Below are 23,767 nucleotides of genomic sequence, written 5' to 3'. Positions count from 1 at the left end.
GGTCCATGTCCGAAGGTACCTGTTCATGTATTATACTCCAGAAACATTGTCAAATCATGTTTTTGAGGACCTTCGGAAGCCAAAGGCCTCCAATAGTAGCCCCTCGCAATATTAATTTGTTAGGATAATAAATTCAGATTGCGATATGGACGAAGGCCCTAAGCCGAAGGTCCGAAAAAACACCTTCCTCTTGCTAGAATAGCAACAGTCAATGGCAAGCGGGACCCTCCCACTTGCAATGCCCTGGGTGTATAAATATGTTACTACCGCGAGCTCATTTGGCACTCCTTCTTGCCATTTGCTTTGCCTGCTCAAACAGCTCTTTTCCCACAAACACTTGACCAGTTTTTTAGATTTTTAGCTTCGGCCCTAAGAGCACATTTTCTGCATTTTCAAAGGGATGTCTCAGGAAAAGAAAGTTGTTGCCGAAATAAAACTGAGCTTTTCTGAGGAGAAGAATCTGAGCTTTATTGAATCGATAGCAAAGACAAATACAGAGAAGATTACTAGGGAGATATTAGAAGGTTTATCTGAAGACACTGGTGATAGTGACAGTTATGATGTGGAAAGTGGTGGAGAAGACTCCGAAGATCGACCCTGGCGACCAAGTCATGTAGTTTTTGGAAAATCAACTATTAAACAGAGTCATCTCGATAATATGAGGGGAAGATATTTTCGGGACATGTCTACTGTAAGGGCTGATGAAGGAGAGAGGACTGTGCCTACTCCCGAAGAGAATGAAGTTGTGATCTTCCGAAGCTTTTTTAAAGCTGGGCTTTGGTTTCCATTAAGCAAATTTGTGGTTGAGGTTTTAAAGATCTATCAAGTCTACCTTCATCAAATTACGCCCGAAGCAATCATAAGAATGGGAATCTTCGTCTGGGCCGTGAGGAGCCAGGGCTTGGAGCCAAATGCTAAAAGCTTTTGCAATATACATGAGCTAGTATATGAGACGAAACCCTGGGGTAAAGAGCAATATCATAACAATTTTGGCTGTTATAGCTTCGGTGCTCGCTCTGGGTCAAGCTGCCCCGTGCTGACTTTTCGGAAGAGATGGTTCGGGGACTGGATGAAGGAATGGTTCTATGTGAAAAATGATTTGAAGGCACGAGAAGATATTAAAGATATCATCATGCGCCCTATCTGGCAGCGCTTCGGACTTCGGAAACCGAAGGTGAATGTTGACGAGGCAGTCGAAGAATGCCAGAGGGCCTTCGGCGTAGTCTGCTCTTTCATCAAAACGAGGGATTTAGTCCAAGAGCACATAGCCTTCAGAGTTTGGCCACTTGTAGAAAAGTGGGAAATGCCAAAAGAAACTATCACCAAGCCTGACGAAGGTGGGCTGACTAGAATGAAGTTCACCTTCAGATACGAGGGTAAATTTGTCGAGCCAGATGATGATTGGCTGAAATGTATTGAAGCTACAAATGATGAATTGCTTGGGCCATACTCAAAGGCAGAAGATACTGCGTTATCTGCGGCCTTCGGAGGCCGAAAGAAGAAAAGATTCAACCGAGTTTTTGATGCTATTGGGTTTGTGTACCCTGACTACCGCTACCCTCTACTGGGGCGAAAGAGAAAAGAAGCAACTTCCGGGAAAGACGATGCTTCAGCTGCTCCAAGCGAGCCTGTGCCGAAGAGGAAAAGGGTAAAAGTCCTTACTCATCGGTCGCGCTTTATTGAACCGGCCATAGTGCCCGAGTTTGTCAGCGAGGCTTCTTTGGCTACTGAAGCCAAAAAACCTATACCTGCACAGAAAACTAAAGAGCTTACTGCAACACCGAAGGCTGAAAGAATTGAAGAGCCGAAAGCTGAAGGGACAAAAATATCAGAAATTTTAAGCCCTTCGGCAGAAGTTGGAGTGCCACAAACTCAGAAAGGTCCAGCGGTGACACCCAAAAGAAAAAGAATGGTTAACGTTCTGGATGTACTGGAGACAATAAAGTCTTCAAGCACTACTCCGAAGAAAATTGTCGAAACCCCTGAAGTGCAAATTGAAGCCTTTGGTGCCGAAGCTACAAAGCACCAAGCTGAGACTGAAGCTGGGCCTTCAGAGCCCGCCAAGGTGAAATCCTTGGAAACCAAAGAAACAGAAGTAGCAGAACAAATTTTGGCTGAAGAAACTGGCACTGCCACTCTCGAAGCATTTTCCGAAGCTTTCAATTATATTTTACGACATGCTTCGGGAAAAAAGTTGACTGAAAAAGAAAAGCAAGGGGCTCAGTTCTATGCCCAAAAATTGAAATATCCAAAGGGGGCGTTGATTTTCAACGGCAGCGAAGAAGAAGACTTCTTGTATTGTCTCTCAGACAGCAAGGAGATCTCTGTCTGCCGGGAGATGGCAAGAAGCTTCGGATTCCCAACACTAGAAGACGGGCTCTCAGTGTTGTCAAAAGATGAATTGGCCGACAGCTTGGCGTACAACAGCTTAAAGGTGAGAAAATAAACTTTTTGTATGCTTAAAAATTCGTGTGCTTATTTTTAATACCACATTCCTTTTACAGGGCCTTATTCTTAGCAATACCCTCAGAGCGCAGAAAAGCGCTGAAGACGAGGGATGTACCATGGCGTTGAATAACCTTCGTTCCGAAGTGATTGAGCTAAGGAACGAAGGTCTTGAGAAAGATAAAATATTAAACTCATTGCTTAATAAAATAAAAGAAGACGAAGCTACTTCCAAGGCCCAAGCTGAAGCCCAGAAGTGCGAAATTGAAGATCTTCAGAAACAGCTGGCTGAAGCGAAACTTAAGTGTGCAATTGCCGAAGCTGACCGAGACGCCAGCGATTATTGGAAAAATCATTGGAAGAAAACAACTGCAGAACTTCGGTCTTCAAAAGAAAGATGTTATGAAAAATCCATGAAATGTGTGGAAACAATTAAGACTAGTTTCGCCAGCGTTGGCGCATATTCGAATGAAGGCAACTTCGTACTGGGAGATCCCGAAGGTCCAATTGACTGGATCAACGGCGAGGCCGAAGCTTTTGAAGAAATTTTGAGTGGCCGTGGGGACATATGCGCCTTCTCGGGTGCTAGGGGGATAACCGCTATCTTGGAGAGGAGAGGCTGCGAACATGTGAAATCCTTGGCGCAGACCGAGGCTGCCTTATGCATTGAAGGTATAAAAGACCCCTCAGCCGAAGCAAGCTTGGTTGGTGGAAAATTTTTCACCGACATCTGGGAAAATGGCGGTCGGGAGATGGCTCAAGAAATTATAAGGAAAACTAAAAAGGTATTCACGATGCTAGAAAAGTAGCAGAGGCCGCTGAGAAAAGTGCGGATCTTGAGAGGCGAATAGGTATTAATTAATAGCTTTTGACTTTATGTTCTAATTTTATGACTTCGAACTTATTTACGGTTTGCATCACAGCCGCACTATCTCCTCCCCCAGAACCCGCCAAGCCATTGGCGGACCCCAAAGAAAAGGAGGATGATGAAATTATAAAAATGGCCGAAGCTATTATGGATAAAGTTGTTGATCAACTATTAAACGAAGCTGCTGAAGTAGTTTTAAAAGAAGATTAGCTGTTATTGTGAAGACATTTGAAATGTAATATTTTGCTGGACAATGTGTGTAATATTTTATAATTTTGAATGTAATATATAAGCTGTTTATAATTCAACTCTTTACGATGCATGAAACTTTACGTACATACCGTTTTTTAGCCTTCGGCGAAAAAACACCTTCCCTTCTTTTCATGCTTCGTGAAGAATATCCATATTCCGTAAAAATATACAGTTTCCGAAAAAACATTATCCTTTGTGAACAATGGATTTCCTCTTCATATCAAAGTGACGAAGTTGTATTTCTTGAAAACTTATTTTGTGCCTTGGCACTTCTTCGAAACGATCTCCGAAGCTCAATATTGTAGGTCAACATTGTCTACCTTTCCGAAGGTCAACATTGCATCCCCTTCTTGTGCCATTGATGCAATATGATGTATGATGCTATGCTATGCACATGATGCAATGATGTAATGACATGCAAAATGATATTTGCGCCGAAGGCCCACACACATTCCCCAGTGGAGCACACAATCTTTTTGCCGTTTATTTTTCGGTGGTATCAGCGTTGACTTTTCGCTGTAAGCCTCCCTTAGGAGCTTCTTCGCCTTTATTTCGGCGGTATCAGCGTTTATTTTTCGTTGTAAGCCTCCCTTAGGAGCTTCTTCGCCTTTTATTTCGGTGGTATCAGCGTTTATTTTTAGTTGTAAGCCTCCCTTAGGAGCTTCTTCGCCTTTTATTTCGGCGGTATCAACGTTTATTTTTCGTTGTAAGCTCTGCATTCCCTTTGGAACGACTTTTGAGCAGAAAACTTACGCTACGTCCCCTTAAGAACGACTTTTGTTGCTTCGACAAAAACTTGCAGTGCATTCCTTCGTCAAGACCTTTAGAGCTTCGTCGATGTTTGAAGAAGGTATATTCATTATGATAATGACGAAGCAATTACAAGAAATTAAAAACAACAAAAGAACTAAGTTTTCAATGATTGCTCTTTATTGAAAAGGTAAATGATAACAAATGTAAAAGTTGTTTCAGAGGTAGGATACATCTTAGTAGATGTGCTTTGATTCTGGCACAGTACTGTTGACTGTGCGAGCTTCGGACTGCTCCCTAAAGTCTCTCTGCTGGTGATTGTGCTGGCTCCCTTCTGGCTGCTGGCCTTGGGGATAAGCGGGTTGCATTGGTGGTGGAGGTGGGGGTTGTTGCCAAGATGCCCGAGGTTGGCTTGCCGAAGCAACAGAAACTGCAGGATGGTTACCCACATACTCTGGGATGTATGGTGAGTGGTACGAAGCAGTATGCATAACCTGCTTCGGCTGGCTCTGTTGGGCTGCAGCTTCTGCTATCTCTTTCTGTTTTTGAATGGTGACATGGCACATCCTGGTAGTATGTCCCTTGTCCTCACCGCAGAATAGGCAGTAAATTTTTCTGGGCTGTTCCCCAAACCTTCCTCCGAAGCCCCTCGCGCCTCTGCCCCTTGGAGCTGGGGGCCGAGGATAGTTCTGTTGCTGCCCCGAAGCTTGAGAGGAATACTGCGGCCTTTGTTGTTGACTTCCCCTATCGTCAGTCTGAGTAGAATGGATAGATCTGACATGCCTAGGGTGGATTCTCCCTCCGAAGCCCCTGGTCATTTCGGAGAACCTGTAAGCTTCCTCCCTCCTTTGCCGAAAGTCATTATCTGCTCGGATATATTCATCCATCTTCTGAAGCAGTTTCTCCAGGGTCTGAGGGGGTTTCCTGGCGAAATATTGGGCTGTAGGTCCTGGCCGAAGCCCCTTAATCATGGCCTCGATAACAATTTCATTAGGCACTGTTGGTGCATGCGCCCTCAGTCGTAAGAACCTTCGGACATACGCCTGAAGGTATTCTTCATGATCCTGAGTGCACTGGAACAAAGCTTGAGCAGTGACCGGCTTCGTCTGAAACCCTTGAAAGCTGGTGATGAGCATGTCCTTCAGCTTTTGCCACGATGTGATTGTTCCTGGCCGAAGAGAAGAGTATCAGGTCTGTGCAACATTTTTGACTGCCATGACGAAGGACTTCGCCATGAATGCAGTATTGCCACCATATGAAGATATGGTTGCTTCGTAGCTCATTAGAAATTGCTTCGGATCTGAGTGTCCGTCATACATTGGGAGCTGAGGTGGTTTGTAAGACGGGGGCCAAGGTGTATCCTGCAGTTCTGCTGACAGAGGAGAAGCATCATCAAAAGCAAAATTTTCATGATGGAAATCTTCATACCAGTCATCCTCGTTGATGAAGCCCTCTTGGTGAAGCTCTCTGTACTGGGGCCTCCGGTTCTGCTCATCTTGCGTAAGATGACGAACTTCTTCAGAGGCTTCGTCTATCTGCCTTTGTAGGTCGGCTAGCCGGGCCATCTTTTTTTTTCTTCCTTTGCACTTGTTGATGCAGCATTTCCATGTTCCTAATTTCTTGGTCCAAATCGTCCTCTTGAGGCATTGGACTGGTGGCCTTCCTCTTCTGGCTTCGGGCTTCCCGAAGAGAAAGGGTCTCCTGGTTCGGGTCCAGCGGCTGCAGAGCAGCAACCCCTGTTGCTGAAGCTTTCTTTGGCGGCATGACGAAGGTCGATGCTTGCCGAAGGTGGTCAAAAAGGGTTCACCGGAGGTGGGCGCCAATGTTGGGGACTTGTCCTTAAATGCTATAAATTGAGAACAAGGCAACACAGAAATTGTTAAACGTTAAAGTCCTTTGTCCTTCGAAGCATTATTTCTCTTGGGATATAATGAGTTTCGGACGAAGGTTATGAAGGACATACCTTCATCAGTACAACAAATAATGAAGAAGGATTCACATAAAGTATGAGAAATAACATAAACACTTAAATATTATTATTAGCTCATTTCTATTTTATTATTATGGAAAAATAAAAATGATAACAAATTATAAATGTACCTTCGGCTTGAAAGAAAGCAAAAATACTAGCGTGACGCAAAAGCAAATGCCAAGTCAGCCTGAACAGTACGGGAGTACTGTTCACCTATTTATAGGCACGGGTCGCAGCCCATGTAAAATTACATCCATGCCCTTTGCATTTGATAATAACTCTATAGTAATTTATCGGGGTCTAGACAGTCTTTTCCTCTTTAAGTCAGTTTCCTCTTTTCTACCAACATGCCGAAGCTTCCTTGCGCACAGCTTCGGCTCTGTTCCATCCTTCGTTCTCCTTGTGTTTCTTCATACAGCGATTTTGACATGTCCGAAGGGTCCATGTCCGAGGTACCTGTTCATGTATTACACTCCAGAAACATTGTCAAATCATGTTTTTGAGGACCTTCGGAAGCCGAAGGCCCCCAACATTTATCTTCATCTTTACTCTCCTACTTTTCCTTCCTTACCTTCTCACTTTATTTAAACCTCTAGAGAAGGGTTAAATAAAGGGAGAATCTTATAATTTATTCTATTATGTTGCCTTGTTTTTTACACCCTTTAGGAACCAAAAACAAGTGACCGACATTTTGGTCGCCTTTGATTAGGAGAGGCGCTCCAAGTGTATATCTCGTCTACAACTCATGTAGTTATCATGACCCTGGTGGTGGAACGACAGAGTCGTGGTAGTACTGAGCTGGTGCAGTTCCTGGTCCACTTCATCTCAGAGGTACTTAAGAATCCAAATTGAGATACTTTCATTTCATAAAATGGCATATGCATCGCTCATTACTTCCTGCAAGTTGGTACACTATTTTTAAGCACATCAAAAATAAGTACACACATCTTCGACTCTAGGAGAAATACTACACAACAAAACATGAAGAATTTCTAAATAGGGCATTGAACTTGGAGTATGTGACATTTCTTCATGTTACAAACAAATATTAAGGATTAGGCTCTCACTGAATTTGTTGCTAAATAGACAGAGATACAGATACCGTCGAGTCAAAACCCTTAGACTATTGAAAATTGTCAATGTTTCGTATCTCACTCCGACAAGTAAACTTATTGTGCATGTTCTGAGCTCCAAAGAGTGTGCGCGGAGGGCACACAATTTATATTGGTTTAGGTAGAACGTCCAATCATCCAGTCATCGGTGGCTTGCGCTACCGGCACCATTAATGATCAAACTTGTAGTAGAGGTTACAAGAACTTGAGAGAGGGAGGATAGGCTCCTAGATCTCTTATCGGGGTGGAAGTGGAGCTTAGAGGCTGAGAGGTGGAGTCTTAGCTAAGTCTTGGCTTGGTAGGGCTCTGCCCCCCCCCCCCCCCCGGTCCTAATCGGTGCTCGTCTCCGATTTGTCCTTGTAGGTTCGTCTCCGTATGAAGGCGTCCGGTCGTCTCCAAGTGTCCTTCTGTTCCTTTTTCCCCATCCCCTTTCCTAGAGTCCAGTCTCTCCCTTTTTTAGGCCGGGACAAGGGTCGACCATCGGTGGCTTCCTTGGGAAGGAGCTTAAGGCAAGGGTAAAACCAGCGTTTTACCACGGGTGAGTCCACGCGTACTCACAGGGCCCATGGCTTCCTGGTATCACGTATTTACTGCAGGGGTGGCGATGGTCCCTGAAAGGGAAATAGGCTTTAAACCTTTTCCTAAATGATTTTGGTGGTTGAATGTCCAACACAAACAATTGGACTAATTAGTTTGCTCTAGATTACATGTTCTACAGGTGCCAAAGATTCAACTCAAAACCAATAAAAAGAACAAGACAGGGTTCAAAAGAAAGGAGCAAAGAGAAACCGAAGTGCTCCCTGGTATGGCGCACCGGACTGTCCGGTGTGCCACCGGACAGTGTCCGGTGCACCAGAGAGGATTGCCTTCAAACTCTTCACCTTCGGGTTTCTCAGGCGCAGCCCACTATAATTCACCGGACTGTCCGGTGCACCACCGGACAGTGTCCGGTGCTCCAGAGTGAAGCGGCTCTGAACTGGCCAGCTTCGGGAAAATGGGAGGTCGCTCCGCTAAAATTCACCGGACTGTCCGGTGTGCCAGCGGAGCAACGGTCATCTGCGCGCAACGGTCGACTCTGCAAAGTGTACAGTTGAATTCAGAGTGTCAGAGCAGAAGTCAGAGGGGCACCGGACTGTCCGGTGCTGCACCGGACTGTCCGGTGCCACATGAGGACAAAGCCTCTAACGGTCGACCAGCTCCAATCTCAACGGATAGGATGACGTGGCTGGCGCACCGGACATGTCCGGTGTGCACCGGACTGTCCGGTACGCCCATCGCCAGCAGCTTCTCCAACGGCTACAAAATTGGATGGTGGCTATAAATACCACCCCAACCGGCCACTTCAAGGTGGGGGAGCCCAAGCAATATTCCAAGTCATCTAGTTGACATACTCAAGCCCTCCCAACCACATATATTCATTGATCCATCTTATACACAAGATTTAGACCACTACAACCAACACAAGTGCCACAAAAGAGAGAGCAAGCAAAAGAGAGCTACTCATTTGAGTTTAGCACTAGTGCCTTGTGAGATTCATCGAGAGATAGTGTGTGCTTCATCTTTGTGTTCATTTGCGCGTGGAGTATTGACTCCCATCGAACTTCCTCCAAAGTTTTGGAGGTTTGTAAAAGCTAGCAAGAGACACCAAAGAGTGTGGTGGTCCTTGTGGGATCGAGAGTGATCCTTGAGAAGAAGAAGAGCTCGCCGATCCTTGTGTGATCGGGGGAGAGAGGGAAAGGGTTGAAAAAGACCTGTCCTTAAGTGGACTCCTCAACGGGGACTAGGCCTTCGAGGGCCGAACCTCGGTAAAACAAATCACCCGTGTCCATTGTGTTTATTGCTTGTGATTTGCTTGTTTTCCTTTGCTCTAAGTTTTCTTGCACCATTATTTGCTAATATCATTAGGTGTTGCTTCAAGTTCAATTCCCATTTAGTGAAGCAACACGTTGCAAGAAAGAACTTGTCCTAGTGCTCTTCTTATCTAAGGTTTCTTGCTTTGTTATTCTATAACTTATTAGTTGTATTGATTTATCACTCCCGCATTATTTAGCAATACTCTTTTCAAGCAAGAACTTAGTTTGTATACTCCTATATTTGTATATCTTGTTCTAACCACTAATCAAGGGATCTAGTTGGGGGATAAAGTTTTAATTTTCAGGTTTTGCCTATTCACCCCCCTCTAGGCGACTTTCAGTCCCAGGTGCCATCATTCCGGTTATGCCGACCCCGAGGTCTGCACACTCAGGACTAGTCCGATAGGCCATGAGTGTGTCGCAATCCAGGGGATCGTATGTAATGAGTGCTATGCGGCCCGAGGGGTCCGTAGGTCATGAGTGGGAAGCGGACCGACACCCACGTTGCAGCTTGGTGCCAGGCGTGGTTAATGCGACCAGTCATTTATGGTGGGTCAGTCCGGGGCCGGGCGCGGGACCCACTCGAGTGGTTCCCTCCTGACACGCCTGTCCTTCCTTGTTAGGCTCAGCCACGCCTGGCCCTAGGCTCGATGCAATGGGGTTCGACCATGGGTGGGTCCTTCCAGGGTTGGCGCACCTACCACTTCCGACTAATTAACGGACCCCAGCGACCAGGGGCTCTTTCCTTAGCGCGCTCACTAACCGGTGGGTCTCAAGGACCAAGGATCATTTCCCCGACAAATATCAACTTCGATGGACCCCGCAACTCACCAGAGGAGGCGCATGAGTTGTAGTTACTTCGCCAAAAGGCGAGAAATGCAAATATTTCCATTATATGTTTTTTGGTATCGAACAATGTTACTAAATATGAGGTTATGTTACTCAACCTAAGATTGTCACCAGGTCAGCATCTTGGGTGATTCCTTACTTTTGTAAACCAAGTCTACAAGGCGGAATGGACCTGCAGCGCTGACAAAATGATGAATTATGGCCAAAAAATTGGAAACTTGAGGATAAATTTGATGGAATCCAATTCACACATATCCTACTAGCAAAGAACAAAGAGGCAGACATATTGGGAAAGTTAGGGTCAGCAAGATCCCCTATGGAAAGGTTATCTTCCCCAACCATCCACAAAGGGGCAAAGTTGCCCTGGTCGAGTTGGTTAAAGAGTTAGGCTTAGAGTTCCTTGATGAGGTAGAAGCCAAGGTAATGGTTGTAGAATCGAATTATTGGGCCCCGTTCATTAGGTATGTACTAGATAGACTTCTTCTCGAAGACAAAACACAAGCTATCTAGCTACAAATAAAGTATAAGGCTTATGTGCTAACCAACGACGAGTTATACCAAAAAATGCTTTAGGAATCTTGATGAGGTGTGTCCCCATCGATAAGGAAGGACATTGCTTGGCGACATCCACTTAGGCATGTGTGGAAATCATGTAGGAGCCAAGACACTAGTTGGAAAAGCCTACCGATAAGGCATCTTTTGGCTGACTGTTGTAACCGATGCTTAGCGACTCGTACAAACGTGTGAGGGCTGTCAGTTTTTTACACATCAAGGCCATATTCATGCTGCATAGCTCCAGACCATCCTAGTCACCTGGTCGTTCTCCACTTGGTGTTTGGATATCATAGGACCTTTTAACTGGCCAAAGGTGGGGTAGCTTTTCTTTTTGTGGCCATCAACAAATTCACCAACTGAATTGAAGAAAAACCTATGGCGAAGACTACGACGTGCAGAGCTATGGAATTCATGTAGGACATCTTTAATCGATTCGGCGTCTTGAGATCCATTATTACCGACAATGGGAGTCAGTTTACCTCTCAAGCATTCATGGAATTCTGATTAGAGAGCGGGGCTATAGTGAACTTTTCTTTATACGCTCATTCCTAAAGCAATGGCCAAGAAGAGAGGGCTTATGGCTTACTCGGGAAGATGGGTATTAGGCGCTAGCCATAATGCTAGAAGTACCTGGATGATTCGACTCAGGTAGAGTTGGGGTTTCTCAAGGGAAGGGCGGTAGTACCACCTACACGAATCTAGTACCGCATGGTGAACTTTCCCCTACTCCCATCACATTTTGATAGCCATTCTAAGGATATTGAGGGGACTCAATGAGCCCCACTACAACGATACCTAGACATTGATCTAGATGGAGTAGGGATCCCTCTAGGGAAGCCAACAAGTATCACCTACACGGCTCTACTTGTCTCCTATGAACCATCCGTGGGATAGCGAAAGCCCCTATCGGTTTGGTTCACCAACAGGGAAACAAAAATACCCTTCTAAAGGCAAAAGGAAGGATTCGTCCACAAACGAACAAAATGAACTTCTTCCAAAGGTACAAAATTATAGTCTTCAGGCTTGAATACCAACATATGGACTCTTTCGGGAGTATAAGAATTACCGAGTCTTGAGATATAGCCTTTAAAAGTGACCCTTCCGAGGGTCTATTTTCATTCTCTTGAAAGGGATAAAAATGTTCAGTCTTAGGATTCAATTTTCTGCACATTAAGACTCCATTCAAAACAACATACTGGTAAATCTCTTAATTTATTTAAACATTGTCTAGATCCCTAATGCAAATCAATTTTAAAGCATCTCAACGACAAATAGATAATCCATTACCGAGTCCTTTGGCTTGGGGACTGGATACCGCATCACATGACTCGACTAAATAAAGCAATAGGCAGAGGTAATGAGTTCGACTTACCTGAGTAGATAACTCCTTCAAAGCTAGACTCAGGGGCTATTGTAATGAATATACACCAGGGATACTCGAGATACATCAATAGCCAAGACATTGGAAGAGGAAGAGCAATAAACTTGGGCCTAGTTGAGAACTTGGACTCGGTAGATAAACTTGGATTCAGATTCAAGGGATTCAACTCACTCGTCGGAATCAGATAGATGTGTATAAAACGAAAAGGAGGGCCGATGCTTCCCCAACAAAAAAGCTTGTAGTTATGGCACCCTCACATTTTAAGGGAACCTGCATGTAAATTTGGATAGAGATCTCCTAGATGGTAGGCTAGCATGTTTAGAGTAGATACTCAGTTCATATTCGATATTTTACCAAAGATCATTCTTGTAATTGCCCCGCCTTGAATTATAAAAGGAGGGACAAGGCACCCTAAGAGGGCAAGAACAATCATAAGTAATAGCAACTAACAAACTGGATGTAGGATGTTATCTCACATGAGAGTTCAAACCAAGTATATTAACACAAAGATTCTTTGTGAGGTGCATTATGTCGATTGAGTGGAAGACATCTAAAACTATCCAATAAGGTAGGTGCTAAAGTATTGACTTCTTCTTCCACATTAGTACATTTCCATCTTCACTAGGAGTAGGCTGGCGACCAGATCCCTTCCCAAACACTATGTTTAAGTTATGTACCATCTAGAATACAAGATTGCCAATTTGGTGAATTAGCCTGGCACGATGGTCTGCTTCTCCATTCCATTGCTTACCTTTTCTTCTTAATGGGTGTTTCACCAAAAGAAATTGATGATGGCCCATGTAAACAACTTTTCTACAGTGATGTAGATACAAGCTATTAGTCTTATCTAAACAATGGGTGCGTGCCCAAAATTACTTATTGGATTGTCCTGATAGATTTAAAAGTGCACGCTAGTCATTAATGGTTACGAATAACAAAGAACGTAGGTAAAAATCCTCCTGTTGCACTCATCCCACAGACATACACCTTCGAACCAAAACTGTAGAAGTTCATCCACCAATGGTTTTAAGTACACATTGATGTCGTTACCAGGTTGCTTTGAGCCTTGAATAAGCGACATCATCATAATGGACTTTTGCTTTAAACATAGTCAGGGAGGCAGGTTGTACATACATAGAGTCACATGCCAAGTGCTATGACTGTTGCTTTGCTCACTGAAAGGTTCTTGCCATCAGTGCTTAAACCAAATCTTCTCGCATTCTCTACAAACTTTGGGAACGCTCTATCAACTTTACGTCATTGTGAACCATCAGCTGGGTGTCTCTACATTGGATCCACCTTACGCTCTTATTTGTGCCACATCATCATTTTGGTGTGCTCTTTGTTACGAGAAAAACACTTCAAACATGGTATTATAGGGAAGTACCACATGACTTTAGCAGATATTTTTCTCCTAGAAGGTTCACCTTGAACATCAAAAGGGTTGTCACACCGTATCTTATATCACGATGCCTTGCAAATCAGCCAAACTTCCAATTTCTTGTTCTCGTCACCACGATACAATATACAGTCATTAGGGCATGCATGTATCTTTTGTACTTCCAAACCAACATGGCAAACAATCTCTTTGGCTTCGTATGTTGATGTTGGTTATTTGTTTCCCTCTGGATGAAACTCCGTTATTAGTCTTAATATCTAATTAAAACCCTTGTTAGTGATACTATTTGTTGCCTTTCACTGCAATAATTCCAATGTGCTATGTAACTTTTTGTGGCCTTATTTACAATTTGGGTAAAACAAAGTGTTATGGTGCTCTAACATACACACCAACTTTTTCTAACCTTTTCATTTTCATGGTCTCTCTTCATCATGCAACATTTGTGCTAGAGATTGTTGTCTTCAGGATCTTCGGACTCACTCATTACAACATCTACGAAGGAACTATATTGAGCATTGTTCAAAATTGTGTCCTTGTACTCATTAACCGGCACTTAAAACTTTGTGCAGTCAAAATAGATACTGAAATTGCCGACAAGATAAAGCTGAAATAATATTTTAGAGAAGTTTAAAGTACAAACCTGCTTGAGCCGACGTATGTGCTTCGAGAAGCCCTCATGTCAGTGTTTGACTCATCCACTGGGGTCACGTTGTACGATGTACTGAAGTTGCTTATGCACATCAGCACATGAACATGAACATGCAGAGTAGGTCCTCTAGCTTGAAGTATCGAACTGCGTCCACCCCTCTTCCAAGCTAGCTTGCCAACATGTCACACCACGTCAGCCAGCGATGACAGCATTTACGAATTCTTTTCTTTCCCAGTGGGGAAAATGTTAGAATCTTTGGAAGTTTTTTCCACGAGTAAAGTGCATTTCTGGTCCTTTAACTTGTCTGGGTGTGTCAACCCGAACCATAAACTTTTAAAGTGTATCTATTAAGGTCCTAATCACTGTTTGGTTCTCTCTTAGGTCCAAAACACTTGGAAACAGACTCGATAGAAGATATTTTACTCGAATTTATCTGGAGCCACTAGGCACGTTTGCTGCGGTATCTGGTGGCGAGGGTTATAAGTGGACAATAAGCACGAGGCCCGCGAGCCTGACACGAAGCCTGCTGTTTGGGCCCGGACCGAGCCCGGCACGACCCGGTTCTATACGGGCCCGGGCCGACCCGACACGAATAAGCGGGACGGGCTCGGACAGGAAACTAGGTACGGTGGGTTAGTCCGACACGGCCCGTTTACCCCTAAGCCCGTTAAGCCCGCTTTTTTACACTAAAATGTGCTTACCGGCCCGCTTAGCCCGCTTTTTCGTGCTAAACGGGCCGATCCGACCCGTTTAGGCTCGCTGCGGGCCGGGCTCGGACAGAAAATCAAGTCCGCGGACTTAGACGGCCCGAACCCGGTTTTCTAACCGTATCTGACAGGCCGGGCCCAAAACGGACCGAACTTCACTGAGACCGGGCCGGACTGGGCCGAGTGGCCCGTTTGGCCATATCTAGCGAGGGTGACGGCGTTGAAGTGGAGTGCGCGGCCGTCAACGAGCTCAACCTGGCCACGCTTGCTGGGACGATAGGGACGATGGTGATGTTGCCGGCGTGAATGCGCGCGAGCGCGCTGGGGTCCGTCCGTGTGTCTCCTTGAGCTCGAGTAACCAGAGACGGGGCGATGGAGGCTGAGGACGAGCCAGGCGAGTAGCACCATGGGTCCATGAGTGATGAGTCTGTCGACAAGCCAGATTGGTAGCCAGCGCATGAGCACGGCGAGCTGGAAGGTAGACTAGCCCAGCAATCACCAGATATGAAGAGTCTTTGTACAACGAGCATCTAGAATGGTTCTTCCAAAATGGTGTCAGCCGCTAATCACCACATATGAACAAAAGCCTGACGCTGTAATGGCGTCCAGGGGTGAGGAAATCTCTGGTCTATTCTAGAATCTAGAGTCTAGACTACAACCTGCTACCAAAATAACCACGTCCAAGCTGGGTCAGTACAACCACCGTGCCTTCTATCTTCCCAGTCATCAATGAAACGATCAATCACCTACACGATTGCCAGAGCCTTTCTGGAGATTACATGGTTCAGAGCATGAAGAGCAATCTTCTTAATCTGAAGACAAGAGACCAGGTCAGCCGTCATGTCAGATAGCGCATCATAAACAGAAACCATATAACTGAAAATATAACATGCCAACCTCCAGCTTATCCTCTCTAGGTTACTAACCGTAATCTTCCTTGAGCTTTCTCCTATGCTCCTCAATTAAGTAGAAAGTCTGATCGTGAATTGGGTGAATAACCCGAATCATTTGCATGACCATTGGTCAACATAATAAAAACAGAGCAAATAGCAATAGAAAAAACAGCAAATAGCAATAGAAAAAACAGAGCAAATAAGTGCAAGGAAAATAATGTCTGCTTTCACATGATTGCAGAAGATGGTCGTGCACCACCATGGCCGGGCGCGTGCCATGCTCGGCGAGGTCCAGCGACACCACCATGGCTGAGCAGCAACGGAGGAAGACTAGGCTCGGATGTGAGCTATCCTCTTGCTACCTAGCGAGACATCACATAGATGCATGGCATGTCCGGAACCTGACGCGTGTATGGGCATGACGCACTCACATGCAGGTGCTGCTGAGTGGACCTAGCCCAAAATCCAAGTGGAGGATCAACTATTGAGTGGGAATCTAAATAGAGGCTTACTAACAAATAACCTTTTAAAGCTACAGTAATTAAAATATGAAGTCCACTGTAATCAGAAATTTGAGTAGGGGCATGTGCCCTCACTCGCCATAACGTCAGTCCGCCGCTGACAGGAGCCCCAAGGAGGAGAACAAGCTGGAGTCAGGGTGTCTAGGAGCTTCGAGGAGGAGAATAAGCTGGAGCTAGAGCGCAAGACTGACAGAGATGAAAACAGATAGAAACGGACCGAGGCATTTTATCATCAGAAACAGAATCAGATCTAAAATAGTCACGAACAAAAACAGAAGCGAGATAAACTGAATTGCGCAAACAAACGGAAACAAAAATACTAACGGAAACTCGTAATTTAATACAAACAGAAATGGTATTGATTGGTTGACTAGTGGCTGATGGTATGATAATAACACAAAACAAATAAATATACAGAGGCAACATTCTATTGTTGTTTGTTTGCTAATAGTATATATTTAGCTACACTGATGTTGTTTAAGACTTTAGACCACTTTTTATTGAAAAGAGTCAATAGTTACAATGTTCGGTCACTTGTGCTATAATTTGTCACCTAAAAGTATAAATGCATATTAGGCTCGTCATATATTTATTAAATACGGAATAAATACGAGTTTAATCTGAATAAAAGCCGGGATACCATAACGGATGGAATAAACCCTCTTTCATTTTTATAATGTTTATATATTTTTCTTTAAACATAAAAATGGTAAGATCAAATATAGAAAACGGTACAAATTAGGACAGAATTTTACCAATCCGTTTTCATCTTTAGAGACGGTGGCGGCGGGGACGTGAGATAACGGAGAAAAGAGATATATAGGATGACATGCGAGTCGATGTGCCAGTTCTAGTCAATAGAGTCGAACTATAAATCGTTTGTTTGAACTAAGAGAGACCCAGATAGCAATTAAAACTTTTACAGACATACTTTAAAATTTTATAGACTTGCAACCGAAATACACTTTATTCTTTCTTCAGCCTAGTCCGACTACCGACTAAGACCGACTCAGCTCCGGCGACCCTCAAACCGCACCAGCCATGGACGGGCCGCGTTGGACGGAAGAGGTGGACGACCTGGTCGACGCCGGCGACGTCGACGGCGCCATCGCCCTCCTTGAGTCCGTCGTCTCCGATTTGTCAACCTCCGCTGCTCCCCCTGCCACTGACCTTCGCCTCGCCACGGCGCTCGGCGACCTCGCGGGCCTGCACGCCTCCCGGGGAGACACCCTCCGAGCCGACGAGCTCCGCGCCCGCGCCATCGCCCTTCGGTCCCGCGCCACGGTCCCTGGGACTGGGACCCTAGGGTTTGTTTCCCCCCCTCGTCGTCCTTGTTGCTCTTGTAGTTCGTTGTTGGAAGCCCTTCGCTCAGGCCTCATGTTTCAACTGCTTAGTTATTGCTCTATTGGGCTATTATTAGAGTTACCTTCGTTGGGTTGTTCATACATAGAAATAGGAATATATAGATTATAATGTGAAATTCGATGCATGATTGGTCACCTAAGTCCTGGATTACTCCTAATTTTTAGCAATTGCCACTTGACTCTGTACTCTGTAGTTACACAGTTTCCCTGCGTTGCTCAGATTGTAGCTTGCCTTCATGGCTGCTACTTCTAACAACAGATTCAGTGGCAAAATTGATATATCTAAAACAGTAATACCAGGGGCACTAGCTAGTTATGTACTACTTCGACTTCCTCATTAACCATTGTAATTGGCTTCATGTACAATCTCCTGCTTGGGTGCCTTTTCCTTAGTTCTTAATTAGTTACTTATATGTTTGTTTTGTGCCAAATGACGCTCTCAAGGGATCAGGAGCTGTCAGAGAAATGTCCATCACAAGAGTGTGCAACGGGTTCAAAAGACTCAGAAGTCTCAGCTAATACTAATAAAAGCAATGAAGATGAGGAGGATGGTATTGTTTTTAACTTTTTATAGCTTGCTTGTGCTATTGAACTTGTGGACACAGCTCACAGGAAATTGAGATCGTGCATTCCTCCTCTGATACTTGCAGATTGGGAGGCTATTGCAGATAGTGGTGCCCTTGATGACACACTAGTGCGCTCTCTTGAGCAAGGAGCTAGAGTATCTTCTTGCAGCTCCCCCGAAAAAAGTAGCACCCCATCTTCAGGGCCCAAAAGGAGGGGGAGGGGCTCATTTCTTTACAATAAGAGTGTTTTGTACAGTGACCAGTGTGGTTCGGAAAGAGAGTTGGATAACAAACAGTCTAAACCTCAGGTTGGATCAAAGGATCATGTGAATGAGCCAGAGAATAATGCTGTTACAGGTATCCAATATTCCATTTTTATATGCGTGATTGTACTGTTCATGCTGAATTTTAAATGCAGGACTTCACTCGGTTTTGTAGCTGCTACACAGTTTGGGACAAGGCATGTCCTTGTTTTTTATGACTTTCCGCCAAGTACACGCACAACAGATCTGGAAAGGATTTTTGAGAAGTTTGGGGATCACGGGGTTGCCATTCGCTGGATTAATGATACTTCTGCACTTGCTGTTTTTCGGACTCCATCAGCTGGTAATTTGGTTCTTGCAGCCATTTGGAACTATGCTTGTGTATGGTACCATTGTAGGACATGATCTTCTGACATCAGTTATCTGATATGACGGATTAGACAAGTATAATTATCTGAGAAAATAAACTTGTCGGTTAAAATGATAGGTGGCCTCGCCATAACTCCGCCCCTAAAACCTGAATAAGTTCTGTCAGTTTGTTTACATGTCGCTTTGTCTACTCATATTCTGTGAGCTTGTGGAATATTGTATTTTGCTGTGTTCCATGGTACGTTCAACTATATTATTTTGCTGGTATTCCATTCTGTTAGGCTAGAACTTGATGGAGATGATATTAACTGTGAAGCCATCCACTGTTGTTGTTGTTGTAGCTTTGGTTCCATGTATTATGATCCCCTTATTCTTTCAAATTGACTTGCAGCTAATGAGGCTCAAGCTTGCATACCTCCAAGATACAAAGTACGGTCACTGAAGCCGGATGATGATCTATTGACAAAAATAGATGGTAGAGGTAACACCTTGTGTCTTGTGATGATTCCTTTCTCTTGCTCATTCTGTTTGTCTTTTGGCATGCTTCGTGGATCATAACATTATAATTGTTTGATCTTGTTCGAATTTGCTGCACATTATGTTCTAAGTTGTTCTTGTGTCTCGCTGCAGACCTAGATCCGCCCAAGCCAAGACCAAAGACATCTGCAAGAACGGCTCAAAGGCTAATTGCTCATGGGATGGGATTGAAACAGTTCACAAACTTTGGGTCTGATGAGTTGAAGAAACAGGAGGGAGAGAGGAAGGACAGAATTGCCGCTAGACAAGCAATGCGTGATGAGGCTTGGGGTTCAGATTGATGGAGAACATACTATGATTGCTGGTCGCCCACATCATGTCTGCGAGTTTGTTACATTGGTGTTTTAGATGCTTGTACTCTTTGCATGGTCAAATGTTGATTTTGATACAGAGAAATCTGACGCGATGTGTATCGTAGTGGCGACGTGTACGCCAAGCATGTTGTACGGGCAGCAAGGGATTAGGATGAGATTTTTCTGAACTGAAAAGCAAAGCACGCGCAGCACTATATTTTGCGACCTTACCACCTAGCACCTTGTCTGCGCAATCTGTGATTAGTCCTAGGTAGGGTTGGTGATGAGTTCTAAATTTTACACCATAAAATTAAAGAATTGGATCATATTTAGATCGGTCTTTACTTCAATTTTTTTGAATTAAAATTTAAAAGTAGTTAAGGGCTCAAACAAAATGGGGAAGAAACATTTGGATCCATTACCACCCCTAGTCCTAGGCATAATAGGTTGTGTTTTTTAGTGCTACAATTGAATACTGTCAAATGGTACATAAGAACAGAGAAACTCAGCATGGAAGATATTAAGTTATGTTTGATCAAATGAGTATGATGATTTTTTTAGTGCATTAGTTGAGTTGGGTCTTGGGAGGCTTGAACTAAACCACAGCGCTCTGAGTGGTTTCGGTACAGATCCAGATACGTGTGCTGTGTTAGTGCACACTAGCGATAAATGGAAATGGTAATTTTTGGCTATCAAAAATTGTTTTTCAAATTTTATCAAAATTTAGGGCTAAATAGAAACGGTTACCGAAAATATGAAAACAAAATCGGTAGAAAAAAATAAAAAAAAACGAGAATAGAAATGGTTTGTGTCTCTTTTTGACCATTTTCGAAATTTACCCTACTTATTCATTATTTTACCGTCGGATTCGGCATTTTTAGAAAAAATTAAATCTAAACCGGTCTTTGTAAATTTATAATAAATTAATCTTAACTTAGAAAAATATGAAACTAATTTTACTATTTTTCTAAAATCATGATCTATGTAATGGTATATAGTTTAGAGTTGCTTGAAACTTTTATGATTCTTATTTATAGTTTCTTACCGATTATTACTCTTAGTATATATATTCATAATTGATATGAGAACTTGATAAGGATCAGGAGGACAACAATTGAGTTGACTATGTCGAGTAGGAGTATGATAAGAATACAGGTGTTATGTCACCATATACATAATGATTCTATAGCCATATGATACTATACTTGCTAGTGTTTTATTTAAATATACGACGATTTTATTACTCTATTATATTATCTTATATTAATTGTGACCTCCTGCCTTATATCATTATTACATTGCCTTATAACTTATTACTTATATTATGATAGGTCAAGTTTTAGTTCTATGCTCAATAGTTTAATGCTTGAATTGTTTTATGGTTTTTTATGGTTATTAAAATATTTTAGATTGGATAGTTCTGTTTTGTAAGGTACTGAGTTGTGACCTTTTTATTTTATGTATGTGTGCACAGTACTTGTCGCTTGTATTTGTGAGGTATTGCTTTGATGTTTTCTGACATATGCTTTAATCCTTCATGAATTTGTGAATATTTATATACTATTACTGATTTCTATGTGGATGTGTGACTTGTGTGAATTTTTATGTCAATTGAGGCAACATGTTGCAATTTCTAACGGTCGTATTTTCGATTTCGATCGTGATCGGTGTATTTTCTATACCAAACTCACTCTTTAGATGTTTCTTAATTTTTGTTTTTGGAGTTGCTGTTTTCAATTTTGTTTCCAAGAAAAATATGAAAATAGAAATGGTTTTAGTGTTTACCGACCGTTTTAATCCCTAGTGCACACCACACCTTGTGTGTGGGAGAGAATATTGGGGACCTACAAGAGAATGAGGAAGATAATAGAGGTAATTGTATCAAATTTAACAATTAACTTACTAGAGGACACGAAAAATATCTATCTATTTGAAATGTGTCTTGTTAGAAGTAGCTCTATCTACAACATTCTAATAAATACAAAGCACATAGACAACTATCTACTCTCACAAAGAGTGGATCAGAACCCCTCCCTAGAACAAAAATAATATGAATGAAAAATTGCATTTTCGGATTAGGACCAGTTACAATCCTATTGGCTCCATAACTCAACCAGGGTGTTACTTCACTATCAGTTTCTTGCACCTATCAAATTGTCATTAGAATCTTTCCAGAAAGTCAGATTAAATTTGTCATTTGTACCAATAGACATTATATTAAGCTATTAGATGGTGTCAAGTTTGAAAATATTACCAACAAGCCCAACTTCACCCTATCTCCTTGCTACCAGGCATATCAAAAGTTATGGGGTTAGGTTAGAAAATATGGTGAATGTGATATGTGTGCCTATATTAATTGTAATTGTAATCATAACATAGCTTTTCACTAAAGATTATGTGAGGGATGATAGATTCAATAAACTCAGGATCTTTCCTAAAACCCTAGAATGCCAATCCATCTGCTACCTCGATGAAGATAGATTCCTAATCTAAATTGACGGTAATTTGAGTTATACCTTCTTGACTGGAGTTGGTGGCGGCATTAGTCAGTGTTGCGAAATTGGTTGCCGGCGCCCTACCTCCTTTCAGAGCTCCTCCTCCTTATGCTCCCACTGCACATGGTTCTCCTAATCATTGATAGTCACATCAACATGGAGCACCTCGGTTCTTGCTCCTGCGTGGGATTCAGGTACCGGGGAAGCCATTAGTGATGGTGGTTCCAGTCACTGGTAGGGCAAGGTGATCGAGACCTTTGTAGTGGCTAGGGTTTTGGTAGCATGGGTGTGTTGCTGCTCCTATCGGTCGTGGCCTCGTTTATATAGCGCCCACCATGATCGGGAGCCACAACCATGGCTACAATCATGCCCCCAATCAAGGCGCGTGGTGACTGCGGGATAAGGGAGGGTCTGTATGGTTTTCGTCTAGTTCTGTTACCGGAGGAAATATCCAACATTCTCCCCTTTGTTCCTGAAAGTCGCCTAGAAGGGGGGTGGATAGGCGGAAACTAAAATTTACAAACTTTAAGCACACTTCAAGCCGGGGTTAGTGTTAGAAAAAAATCCGAGTCCAAAAGAGAGGGGAAAACAAATCAACCAAAGAAATATAGCGGATGACACAGTGATTTGTTTTACCGAGGTTCGGTTCCAAAGAACCTAATCCCCGTTGAGGTGGTCATAAAGACCGGGTCTCTTTCAACCATTTCCCTCTCTCAAACAGTCACCTAGACCGAGTGAGCTTTCTCCTTAATCAAACGGATCACTTAGACCCTACAAGGACCACCACATAATTGGTGTCTCTTGCTTTGATTACAAGTGTCTTAAGAACAAGAATGAGGAAGAAGAAAGCGATCCAAGAACAAGAGCTCAAAGAACACAAGCAAAACACTCTCTCTAGTCACTAAGTGTTTGGAGTGTATTTGGGACTTGGAGAGGCTTTGATTCTTTTGAATTGTGTCTTGTATTGATTGCACTAGATCTTGTATTGAATGGGATGTCTGAAAAACTTGGATGCTTGGAGTGGTGGTGGTTGGAAGGTATTTATAGCCCCAACCACCAATTCAACCGTTGGGGAGTTTGTCTGTCGATGGGCGCACCGGACAGTCCGGTGCACCACTGGACACTGTCCGGTGCGCCAGCCACGTCACCCAACCATTAGGGTTATGACGGTTTTGACCGTTGGAGCTCTGACATCTTGGGGCACCGGATAGTCCGGTGCCGCACCGGACAGGCACTGTTCAATGTCCGGTGCGCCTTCTGGCGCTGCTCTGACTCTGCGCGAACTATCCGCACACTATTCACGTTTGCAGGCGATCGTTGGAGTTGACCGTTGCGCTCAATAGTCGTTGCTCCACTGGCACACCGGACAGTCCGGTGAATTATAGCGAAGCGGCTCTCTAGAAACCCGAAGGTGAAGAGTTTGAGTCGATCGCCCCTGGTGCACCGGACACTGTCCGGTGGTGCGCCAGACCAGGGTTCTCTTCGGTTTCTTTTGCTCCTTTCTTTTGAACCCTAACTTGGATCTTTTATTGGTTTGTGTTGAACCTTTAGCACCTGTAGAATATATAATCTAGAGCAAACTAGTTAGTCCAATTATTTATGTTCGACATTTCAACCACCAAAATCATTTAGGAAAAGGTTTGACCCTATTTCCCTTTCAATCTCCCCCTTTTT

General features: G+C 43.5%; 1 protein-coding gene across 1 annotated transcript; it reads left to right on the top strand.

The window, feature by feature from the left end:
- Positions 1-17,052: 17,052 nt before the first annotated feature.
- Positions 17,053-19,883, top strand: LOC100283709 (growth inhibition and differentiation-related protein 88). The gene is made up of 6 exons (NM_001156608.2): positions 17,053-17,513; positions 18,015-18,121; positions 18,221-18,493; positions 18,575-18,742; positions 19,160-19,249; positions 19,399-19,883. Exons 1-6 carry the CDS (start codon positions 17,248-17,250, stop codon positions 19,584-19,586), a joined length of 1,092 nt encoding a protein of 363 aa, NP_001150080.1. The 5' UTR covers positions 17,053-17,247; the 3' UTR covers positions 19,587-19,883.
- Positions 19,884-23,767: the final 3,884 nt, after the last annotated feature.

The sequence above is a fragment of the Zea mays genome, chromosome 6, assembly GCF_902167145.1.
Source record: "Zea mays cultivar B73 chromosome 6, Zm-B73-REFERENCE-NAM-5.0, whole genome shotgun sequence".
NCBI classification, from domain to species: domain Eukaryota; kingdom Viridiplantae; phylum Streptophyta; class Magnoliopsida; order Poales; family Poaceae; genus Zea; species Zea mays.
Note: the sequence above shows the minus strand (reverse complement) of the source record. Positions and strands in the feature narration are given on the sequence as shown.

What these genes read in the sequence shown, in the direction of transcription:
- LOC100283709 (NM_001156608.2), top strand. Translation starts at nt 17,248, where the DNA reads ATGGACGGGCCGCGTTGGACGGAAGAGGTGGACGACCTGGTCGACGCC. An exon ending in CCTGGGACTGGGACCCTAGG is followed by an intron (nt 17,514 to 18,014) that starts GTTTGTTTCCCC and finishes GACGCTCTCAAG; the next exon opens with GGATCAGGAGCTGTCAGAGA. An exon ending in CAATGAAGATGAGGAGGATG is followed by an intron (nt 18,122 to 18,220) that starts GTATTGTTTTTA and finishes TGATACTTGCAG; the next exon opens with ATTGGGAGGCTATTGCAGAT.